This window comes from Mesitornis unicolor, unplaced genomic scaffold, assembly GCF_000695765.1.
Source record: "Mesitornis unicolor isolate BGI_N332 unplaced genomic scaffold, ASM69576v1 scaffold16938, whole genome shotgun sequence".
NCBI lineage: Eukaryota > Metazoa > Chordata > Aves > Mesitornithiformes > Mesitornithidae > Mesitornis > Mesitornis unicolor.
Window position 1 is genome coordinate 8544 of NW_010199970.1, and position 12031 is coordinate 20574.

Below are 12031 nucleotides of genomic sequence, written 5' to 3' on the forward strand. Positions count from 1 at the left end.
TGACTGATACAGCTATTAAAAGCAAAAGCTACCTTTCTTATCTGTATTCTAAGACCATTGTCTTGAATGTCTTTATTCTTTCTACTGTACAACATTGTGGTTGTACGCCTCATCACACTTTCACACAGGTGTGAAACTGCTAGGATTGAGATTTGTATTTTCATTCTTTGGTGCTTTCTGGAGTAAACTGTGGTGAACTTGAGCTTCATTGCCATTTTAGGAGAGGTTTAGCTTATGTAGACCTTTTTATGCATGGCACTGAAAGTGGATAATGCTATGGATGAAAACTGTGTGGATGCAACAACAGCTAGTAATCAAATAATACCCGTTCTTAGAAAGGAGCTGAGCTGCCATGGAGTATGGGAGAGGGAAGAAAAGTGCAGTGACCCACTCATTCAGTGGTGTCTGTTGTCCTTTTTCTATTCAGTCTGCATAGGTAGGCTTGTGCAGCTCTTTAGAAGCTGGAATTTTGAAATGTGTGAAGGATAGCTTTAACCTTTTACATCTCCCAGTGGTTTTCTATGTTATCTATGGATCAGTTTTATGTATTTTCTTAGCAGGAAGAATTGCATTTCCTTTAAGTGTGATGTTAGTAAACAAACAAAGCAAAGCTGTCTTGCATATTCATATATATTGGGGGGATTGCCAGGTAGACTGAGGATAATATTCATCGTCTCTGGGGATCAAGTTCCTTAGTCCATGTGAGGATGTGCGTGTTAGTGTTCTCAGACATCCGTTTCCATGTGAATGATCTCTGCAAAAAGGCTTGGGTAGAACATAATTTTCAGTAAACATTTCAGAGAGCTGATTTATAGGAGGAAAAACATCTGTGGCTAGCAAAATAAGGAGTGTATGTGGAAGTAGTGTTTGAACTCAGGCTGAAAAATCTAGGAAATCAGCAGTCGGGCAGCTTTCTTGTCTCCTGTACAACTGCAACCACAGTGGAATTTAACAGGTCACAAATACGTGTTGTCTGTTAATAGACAACATATATATGTGTGTATGTTATAATAGACAACATACATTTGTTGTCTATAGACACATATATATGTTGTCTAATCCTTCTTTTAGTAGAGGAAGTTCTATAATGTTTGACAGGGACAGCAGACCAAGATAATCTAGCACACATTCTGACAAACCCATGACATCTAGTTAATTGAGACTTCATGAATTTGAAGCGTGCATGGTTTAATTTTTTAATGCCTATTTACAGTATAATTTTTACTTTAAAAATTGTGTTAAGACTTTAAAGTGTGTACAGAATAGATCTGTGACACGTTTGCTGCTGCAAGAATATCGAAGCAACTGTTTAATATCTGACTGATACTGTGGATGTTGCTGAATTTATTTTCCTTATAAATTCCTCCTATAGTATTACAGATACTATATTTTAATAAAATTTAGTGATTTTGTGGAAAAATTAGTAAATGTGTTTTCATATTAGAGTAGTACGTTAGCATACATCGTGATGGTCATGTAATGCTGGTAGGAGTTTTAGAAACTTACAATAATGACTTTTTTTTTTTTTCTCGGCTACCGTTTCTTTTTCAGGTATGTAAAACTTCACTGAGTTTCTCTCCTTTTTTTTTTCCCCCTGTAGTTGCATGTGATGTTTAACTCCTTTTTTCTCTCCCTCCCTGACCTTAGTTTAGAAATACGATTAGAAGTTACGTGTCTCGGTATATACACAATGCTTTGCACAGTAGTAAAGTTCTATAAGTACATGTAAAGTTGTTTGTGAGTATTGCAATAATCACCACCCAGTAGAAAGTATGCTGCCTAGTGTAACAGATGGTCGTAACGTTCTCTTGGATGTAGGTAATAGTGTGTTAGTTCACTTAAATGTAACGTATTTTAGAATTTAAGAGTAATCTGTTTATATGTAATTTTTCTCTCTTTTTATTACACTGCTTTCCCAGCAAGGACAAGTTTGGAAGGTTTGCAAAGCTTTTCACCTTCCCTTTGCCCGCTTGCCCGCTTTCAGAATCGGTCTCATACTCCATGACTTCTGTCTCTACAGTCCACAATCAGTCATAGAGATCAGTGTGGAAAAGGTTTTAAATGAGCTGTCATTCGAGTTCACTGTGTTGCGTAGAAACGCCTAGCATGTAATTTAGTTTTGCATGAGACACGAAGCTCTTTTGCAAATCCCTATAAGGACTATAAGACTAATTGAATATTTGAGAGAAAATACAATTTGAGCACAAATTTCATGTAAGTAACGCTGCTTTTACTGTGTTTCTCCAGTCTAAATGGTACAGCATGGCTCGCTAGTCAGAGCAGTTGAACAGTAGCGTGTCTGACAGCATGCCCTGTAGCTGGCAAAAGTAGATGCTTCGTCAGTCGTTTGTCTACAGGAACTGTTCTGATATGTCTGCGTAAGTTATTTGAGAGACCTAACGCTTAGTTGTGGCTTCTGTACAAATCGAAATTTAATGACATTTCTCGATTGCTGCTTTTAAAGCACAGCCTATGCTACTGTAGGAGTAAAGAAAATGAGCAGAACTTGAGTTCTTAATCTAAGGAAATAGGATACTTTAGGCAAGTACTGGTGGTTTTATTGTGGGATGGAAAGTTGCCTTGCAGTTAACAATTTAAAGAAAAACTAAATGCAGAGTGGTGGTGGGGGTTTTAGTTTCGTTTCACAAAGGATAGTTCAATCATTTAAGGTGCCCAGCACTGTCCTCCACAGATGATGACAAGATTGAGTTTTCTAACAATTTATTAACTCTAGATGAATACAACACTACCTCAAACCAGGAATAGCATTAAAAGGAAACCATTTTTCTCTCCTTTTAGGGTTGAGTTTTTTCCCTCACTGCTGTTCTGCACTAACTGCTTCAATACTTCCATGCATCTTTTTCAGTAGAAGAGCATCTCTGTACTGTTTCCCATTGCATATTTCAGCTGTGACAGTCCCTGCACTTTGCCTTTCATTTTATCACCTGCTCACTGTAAACAAACACAAAAAGAATCTTTCTAGTTTGTCTTCAGAGTTGCAACTGTCACTTAGCTTTAGATGGATGATTGTGTTTTTACTTCATTTTTATTGTATTTTTTTATAGGCATGCGGTGACCCCAAAGCCAAACCATCCTATCTTATTGACAAAAACCTGGAATCTGCTGTCAAATTCATAGTCAGGAAGTTCCCAGCAGTAGAAACACGCAACAACAATGTAAGTAAACAAATGGCTATGTAAGAATTTTTCTTATTACCCTTGAGTACTTGTTGGCTGAATCTGTGAGATTTTATGTTCTTATGCAGCGTCTGATGCTGACAGTTGCAGTTGCAATGTAGTTCTTGATTCACATGTCCGACGGGAGATTTTGAGAAAGAACTGTCTCCAGAGATACTCTCCAAGAGTATTATGGTGCAATTTGGGATTGATTTTGTTAGGTTAGGACACTTCCTGATAATCCTCTTGTCTTCTCTCTTCTGTTCTATCTCAAAGAATTGTCAGTTGGACGTAATCCTCAAAAAAATCATGCCTTACTTCAGTAGCAGGAATTCTTGGTAACCAGACTGGTTGCAGAAGATGGAAATTGCATGACTTTGTTTGTGATGAGACCTCACCAGCAGATCAGTAAAAGGCACCTGGCTGCAAAGTGGGGAAATGTGTTTGTACCTTACAGGTGCCCTTGCCTATGGGGTCTGTCCATGTGGGAATAAAGAATGTTTTAGTACATAAGGAGAAGCCTTGTGAAGTGCAAAAACGCAGAAACAGAATTCTTTCCTCTTCAAATGTAGTGAGTTCAGTTGTACCAGGAAATTATTTGTCACGCTTCTGAGTGGTCCAGTTGAATTTCCCTTTGTAGCCTTTTAGAGATGATTAAGATTATTAAGTTACGGGTAGGCATTTTGGCAAGCGATGTACACTTGTTTCTCTGTTTCAATTTGAAAGTCAAGGGAAAGATTTTTGTTTTACCTGCTTATGTTTCTTTCCAAAGGTGGAAAGTAGAGGTAGGTGTTGGGTTTGCATGTTCCCTGCATGCAACTACTTGCATGTGTGCCTGAGAGATTTTAGGCTTGCTTTAAGCTTTTAGGCTTCCACAGAATGATAGTGGTAATAGCAGTAGGAATAATTAGTTTCTTTCAAAATGCCATCTAGAATTTCTGTGCAATGTCTCCAGTAATACCAGTTAAAAAGTAAGAGAAAAAACCTTCCCTTATGGAAAAGTTTCCCTTTCTCACTTTAAAACTTGTACATGTTTTATATTGTTTAATATTGCTCATCTTTGTATTGAATTTGATTGTGTTAGTAACAAATATGGCAAATTCTTTATAACATTTATGTAAAAATAGTAAATCCTTTAAACGATGTTTGGTAAATTCTTCTGTATTCTCTAAACTTCCGTGTCAGGTCTACTGGTAAAAGATTATATATATGGAACTTGTTTAATGCAGTTGCATTAAACTGCAGTTGCAGTGCTCTGTCTTCTGGCTGTTTACTATGAATTTTGAGCTTAACTAATGCTAGATATTTAAGAATTTGGTACTGTGAAGTTTATGGAAATAGAGCAAAGCTAACTTGATGTATTTTGACAATCACTGTTTCTAAAATAGGGTACACTAATAATATTTTGACATTGCCTGGTGTTTATTTACCATGAGACAGCCAGTCCTGCGTTTATTAAGCACAGTTATCAAAAGCCTACCCTCCTTATGTATGAGCACAGTTTCAATTAAGGATTTTGAGTTCTAGCAATAGACAGCTGGGATTTCAGTTTCCTGTCTTGGTTGTTTACAGATGTTTTCCTTTAGAGTGAGTGTATCCCAAAGGAAACCTTACAACAGATACCTAGTCAGACACAAGCCATGGCAGGTGTAGAGAAAGTTCTGGTTGGATGTATGATACATTTTTGCTTGTAAAAGCATCTAGCTCCTGCTCAGGAAGATGTTCCCCTTCCTTGCTTTTCCTTTGGTTCCCTCCTCCTGCTGGCCAACAACCATCTCACCATATATTAGAAGGGCAAACCAGTGAGTTCCTTCAGCAGAGAAATGAGCGAGCACAGATTTTATAGGGCAAGAAGCTTATTGGAGCAGGGACAGATCAATTAATGAAACGTTACAAAGGATTATTGCAAGGAAATAGTTGAGAAATTATAACCTGCGCATCTTCCTTGCAGTGAAAATTCTAGGACAGCCTTTGGGTTTTGCGTGTTCAACTGCAGCAGTCGCCGCTGCTTACTTAATGTTGTGCATCTCTACAGTTAGTAGTACAGATTGACATGTCAGTAGGTGATGTTGACAAACAAGCTTGAGTTCAGTTACAGAATAGGTAGTGCCTGCTATATTTATTTATTGGACCTATTTTTAGCTGTTAGTGTGGTTTTTTCAGGCACTGTAACTTACAGTCTCAGAGGGCAACACCACATTTTACTGAAGAGTATGAGCAGTGTCTACTGTAATCAGATGATCTCGAAAAGCCTGCATTTTTATTCTTTTGAAACAAATTATTCTATTACATTTGCTATTGATAGCTTTTACATCTTCATTCACAAAATACAGCTCCTGGATTTATTCCTCCTTCAGCACTTGACATGCTGAGTCAGACTGGAGCGATGTCTGACAATCGCTGATTTTCAATATTGTACCAAGAGTGAAAGTTTATGAGCAGTTCAAAAAATGCAGTGCCTGATAAATCCTTGCTGACCAGGCTGAAAAATAAAATGGAGTGGTAAATCTTCCAAAGGATCGATTGTAGAGAGCTCTGGACCTCATCAGTTCATAACTCATGCTCTTCCGTTGTCTGATGGCAGTCCCTGTGATCTTACACTTGCACTTTCTTCTTCTGTCACCATCATGAACCATATAACCTTGAAAATGTGCGATTTAAAGGCTGAGCTCTTAAACTAACTGCTAATTATGTTGGCCAGCAATGTAGTACTGCTTAATAGTGTATGAAATACCTGCAAAGGAGGGGGAATGTGTGTAAACAAAAAAAAAAATGGAAGGATTGACAAAGTGAGAAACAAGTATTTTAGAGACTTATTTGAAAATGAAACTGTGTAATAATACAAAGTAACTATCCTCTGTGTTTGGGAAACCTTAGTATTTATATTTATTTTGAACTGACTGAAGCTTTGTTTCAGAAAAGCCTTCTGAGCTGGGGAAGTCTTCCAAAAAGCTTTATAGCACCATCCTTATTGGTCAGATCAGTGACCTGACTGTGGCAGTATTGACTCAAGTTATCATTTATTTTTGCTGAATTTCCTTGACTAACTTCAGAAGAAAAGTTCCAAAGTAAGGGATGCAGAAGCAGCCTGATTTTTCTGAAGTTTCTTTTTTTGTTTTTCCTCTTATAAGGCATACAAGCAATGTTCTCACCACATGGAAATCAAAAGAGAACATACCAAACTAAAAAAAACCCAAAATAATAGGATCTAAAACCTGCTCTCTTAGTCAAGGCTCACTTTTAGTGCCATTGTAAAACCAGAATAAAATACTTCACAATGGCGAAATGGAGATGCTGAGAGAAAAGATGTCGATTGTCTGTAGATTGTGGCTCGGGTCTGAAAAATCTGCTGCTTGCACAGGTAGAGCTTGGTGTCTGTGTGTTGGGGAACACAAAGTGTGGTGTTTGGGAAAGCAGAACACATGTGTGGGACATAGTGAGAATATCTGCCTTCTTTCTGGAACATGTATTTTTCATTTACTCAGATTGCTCCACAGCCGTTTCCCTGTAGAAAGACTGCCTGTGTTTTCAAGTGTTTGCTGGAGAGGTTGAGGCTTAGCCGTTGTTTGGCAGTAAGCAGACCAATGTGATATTACTCAGAAGTTCCTAAGTGTATGGTTAGTGGAAGAAGCGTCCTTGTTTACCACACACTGCTAATCTTTGTCTTTTAGTAGCTATCTTCCCAGTGTTGTTGGTATCAATTCCATTGTGTTTTATATTGACTACACATTCAGTTTCATGGCAGATAATATTTTGGAGGTTTATTTACATGACTTAACTGTAATAATTTTCTACTGTGTTATGTCAGCAGGGACTGGAAATAAGGTCATATGAGAGTAGAGTACAACCAGTGCAAGCATTTCCAGCCCTTATGGGTTAGGATCTGTAGACAGGAATTAGTTCGCTTTCCTTTTTATTTACTTTTTCTTTGTGGATGTGTTGGCTTTTTCCTTCTGGATCCCACTTTGTACGTTTGGTCTGCTTACTGTGTCTTTCCGAGTTTTGCTTCATAGTGAGCTGTTTGCATAGCAGAGGAGCTGGATGTGGGAGAGGTGGTGTTGACACGGCATGGCTGGACTTCTTTGGCCAAAGCTCATTGGAAGACATTAGTGCATGCTTTTATTAAACAGTTTTTTCTATAATAAAATTACTGAAGTATACACTTCATAACCAGTCTTGACTTGTAATTTGTGATAGGTGCTTCCAATAATTACTCTTTTTCAAAACACTTAACTAAGTACAAATAATCAGTTGCTTTTCAAAGTACTCCTTTCAGCCCCTACCAGGGGTACAGTGCCTAGGGGAAAATGTCATTTGTTTGTTTCCTTGGTTCAAATGAAGCTTTTAATACTGTAATTTTCACAGTGCTTATGAAGATAATTTTACAGTTCTCTTCTGAGGGATCATAACTTTGAGGTCTCGGCCATGCTACCTCATGTATTAGTAATCCTTTTTCACTAAGAAACAGTTATATATTTTTGAGGAAATTACATGGTAATTAACACCTGTGGCATCTGGTTTCTTAGGAGTAACTTAAGTAAAGTAACTTCAATCCCCAAGTTCTGTAAACTTCAGTATTTTTCTCCAGCTTTCTGGACTGCTGAATCTCTTGTATGGAGGACTTGATTTTTCAGATAACTTACTGCTTTCTTAAGCAGTGAAAACCCAGTTCCCCATATTCCACCATAAAGCTAACTGGCCTCCTGGCCGTGAAGACTGAAATCCTTTCCAGGTAAGAGAATGCTGTGCATTGCACTGCTGCCTGTTCAACTGTTACTGCTCAAGGAACCTGTGGTGCTGAAGGGATCACATATAAGGTTGATTTTCCAAAACTCACTGAAGCAGTAATTTAGTTTACAAGAGTTCCCCCTGCATGAGTAAAGCCAGCCAATGAGTAGGTAGTCGCTGTTCAGCTTTGTATGAGCAGTTGAGATTTCTTATGCTTCTGAAGAGGGTGTATTAATGGTTATTTCAGGAGAAACTGCAAAAATAACTACAACAGAAAAAATTTTGTTCACACTTTTACTAAAAAAATAATTCAGAGTTGAGTTTGTTCCCCTAATGCCTTGCTCTGATACAACCATACCTCCTGTTCTGATTTTTTGTGCAGTGGCATGTCTGATGTCTTCAGTTGTTACCTGCATAAAACTGACTTTGCAGCTTAAAACTACCTATGCTATGAGATAATCAGACAACAGTATGTAGAATTTTTCAGCCTAGCAGTCCTTTGAAAGTCAGCATTTTTTCATAGTGTTACCAAAAGGTAATGTGAAATCCTGAAGTCTCTCTAAAATGTATCACCGAACAGAACTGTCGTAAGGTAACTTAGATTTTTTCAAAATTGTAAACGCTGTCAGCAGTGCTGTTTATCTTTATGGCTTAACCTTTGATTGTGCATGAGTTTGAGAGGGAGTAGCATTCATAGACAATTGAATTTTTATGATTATTTGTGATAAGTCATTGTAGTACACTGCTGTAAGTCCATGCCAGTCGCTTGCCAAGGTAAACCAAACTGGCGATGTGCTTGCTCATGTTGGTCAGTAGTGTATGCAACACGTGCCAAGGAGTGAATGTGTGCAGTACTTGATCTGTTTGCTTCATTCATTAAAACTCTCTTTTGATTTGATGATTGACAACTTAAGAGCTTGGCCATTACAAAAACAAACAGAAAACCTCATTATTGCCTAAAGAGTATTTTGGTGAAGCAGTTGTACTGAAATGGGGTTACAAACTTAGTTTTCAGGCATTTTAAATGAGTAGTTCTTTCATGATTTCATGACGTAAATCTAAGTAGGCAGCCTTCTAACATGTATGTCCAGAACATTTTTGTCTCTGGAATAGCACAGATGAAACTTTTACTCTGTTGCCTCAGAGATGTCAAGACCTGTGTCCAAAGCTTGTATGATACGGTGATATGTAGCTAACCTAATGTAGGAATTACTGCATGAATTTATGTGAAAGAAAGTGAGAAAATCAGGAAACTGTTGCTTATGACTGAAAGGTAGATCAGTTTCTAAAGAGGAGCCTCATTGTTCCAGCTGTCTGCCATAATTGATAATACAGTCAGCCCCAGGGATGGTAACAGTTGTGGAGGGTCGTGAGTGGCTATTTTCTTTTCAAAACAGTCAATGTAGTGCTAGCAACTTGAGAGCAAACAAAAAATAGGTCTTGCAGTAGAAAGACATTAATTAGTAAACATGTGAAATATTCTATTGCATCTTTTTATATGCAGCACGTCACTTCAGAAGCTGCTTTTAACTGGAAATAAGCAAACCACGGACACATCCTTCATTCTGCAGTTAGTTTACAGAATTTAAAACTGATTTTCTTCATTTGATGAGATCCTTCTCTCTCTTCCTGCCATTCTGCTATGGATTGTGTAGACACAGAAGTTTATTCAAATGGGTTGAATTTTTAAAATCTCCATCTAAAGACTCTACAGGTGGCAAGTGTAGTGAGTATGACAGATGATAGTAAGAATAGTGCCAGTGATTATTTACCTCTATCCCCAGAATTTTAACAGTCAAAACTTGTAGTACTGCTTTGTTGGCCTTCTGTTCCAGCTAGTAAGATTAAGTTGATGGTGTTTTCTCAGGGTAATATCTGTGGTGTTGGTTTGTAGAAAACAAGTACAAGCGTTTAATGATCATACTTGCAGGAAAAATATCACACTGATACAAGAAGAAGAAAATTCTCATACCTAACATCTATTCCTGGATAATGAAATAATACATTTATTCGTGTACTACTGCTACCAGTCAAATAAATATGATAAAAGAGTTACAGAATTAGAGTTATCCTCTAGTTTTCCACACATTTAAACTCTCAGAACAACCGTTTCTAGTTGTCTTTTATTTTTCCTGAGTGTTCATACTGAATTTGTATTTATTCACATTGTTAATATGGCAGAATCTGTCATTGATTTCTTGTATCTGAGCCATTGTGTTCATGTAAACTGTAATTGAGGCTGTGTTGCACTTTCTGATTTGTTTTTTTGCCGCTTTTAATGCATTTCTTTTAATGTACTTTGTGTACATAATCAGTTGTGTAAAGATTTTGGGGGTTTAATATGAAAAAGGAAATGTACAAGACAACTTAGAATCACAGAATCATTAAGCTTGGAAGAGACCTCTAAGGTCACCAAGTCCAGCTGTCAACACCACCATGCCCACTAAACCACGTCCTGAAGTGCCACATCCACACGCTTCTTGAACACCTCTGAGGATGGTGACTCCATCAGCTCCCTGGGCAGCCTGGTCCAGTGCTTGACCGCTCTTACAGTCAAGAAATGTTTCCTGATACCCAACCTAAACCTCCCCTGGTGCAACTTGAGGCCATTTCCTCTTGTCCTGTCACTGGTTACAAGGAGGAAGAGACCAACATCCACTCACTACACCCTGCTTTCAGGCAGTTGTATCCTTGCTCTCTTCTGGACGCGCTCCAGCGCCTCAGGGTCCTTGTAGTGAGGGGCCCAGAACTGAACACAGTATTTTAGGTGCGGCCTCACCAGTGCTGGGTACAGTGGCACAATCACTTCCCTCTTCGTGCTGGTCACGCTATCTCTGATACACCCCAGGATGGCGTTGGCCTTCTTGGCTCAAGGGCACATTGCTGGCTCATGGTCATCCTGCTGTCCACCAACACCCCAGGTCCTTTCCAGCCACTCGTCCCCAAGCCTGTAGCGTCCATGGGGTTATTGTGACCCAAGTGCAGGACCTGGCACTTGGCCTTGTTGAAGCTCATCCAATTGGCCTCAGCCCATGGATTCAGCCTGTCCAGGTCCCTCTGCAGAGCCTTCCTACCCTCAGCAGATCAACACTCCCTCCCAACTCAGTGTCATCTGCAAACTTGGTAAAGATCAGTTCCTTCTCTTGTAGATAACATACTTGACAAAATATCAGCTTCACTTTCTGGTATTTAAAGTAATGATTAATAAATAATATTAAAATATTATGGGAGATGTGATATTTTGTTAATAGACAAAATTAGTTATTTCAAATAAATTATGTCAATCTTTTTATCTTGCTACATAATGCTAAAATGTCTACAGCTTTTCCATACGTCTTAAATCTAATCCGTCTTGTTCAACAAAAGTACTGTTGTTCTTGTTGGTGTAATTTTGTACTTCACATTTTTAAAGAATAAATAAAACGCTTATGTCTGTGAATCAATAAGGCATGGCTAGCTATAGTGAAAATAATCTTTTGATGCTAGTAGTGTGTTAAGAATTATTTCTTCACCTTATCTGATTGCAAAACTTTTGTTGAATGTTGGAAACAGAAAGGTTTGCTAATAAATGGAATTGCAGGCTAAGGAAAAAAGCCTTAAACCAAATATAAAATGATACAGAACCTGCTATTTCTAAACAGCTGTTAGGAAGTCAGTAATGGAAAGTTTTGTTGCAGTGGGTGTGGAAAGAACTACACCCACATTCCTGAGTGATAAAAATGTAAATAAACATCCAAGACCCGTTGTGCTGTCAGCTGTATTTTTAAAGATCACTGATGAAGCTGTGCTTTGTGAGTAGAACTACTTGCACTATACTGATTCAACAGTGATTGTGGTTGATATGTTGTTTTACTTTGACATTAACATTTTAAATAAAGGTTTGCTGAGACCTTCAACAGTCAGACTTCAAAGAATGAGCACCTTCCTATGAAAGTTTTAGCATCATTCAGTATAAATATTTCTGGGAATACAGGTAACTAGTTAACAATGCACAGCAGTGATTCCTTATTTCTCGGTTGAGTGGAATGAATTCCTCCCTTTGTTTTCAATTTAATGTACGATTTCACAGAATTCATGAATACAGACTGTTTCTTTTGCAGGCGTGGTTCCCAGCACCATCTCTCTTT

At 38.1% G+C, this 12031-nt stretch overlaps 1 protein-coding gene across 1 annotated transcript in view; it reads left to right on the top strand.

Annotated features, from left to right (window-relative positions):
- Window positions 1-1919: 1919 nt before the first annotated feature.
- The window catches only part of NCKAP1 (NCK-associated protein 1), a gene marked incomplete at its 5' end in the record, with an annotated part of 45348 nt that continues 35236 nt past the window's right edge, over window positions 1920-12031 (top strand). The window contains 2 exons of the mRNA XM_010189598.1: window positions 1920-1937; window positions 3066-3176. Of these exons, the coding sequence (XP_010187900.1) occupies window positions 1920-1937; window positions 3066-3176 (129 nt within the window). The remainder of the gene's footprint in view (window positions 1938-3065; window positions 3177-12031) is intronic.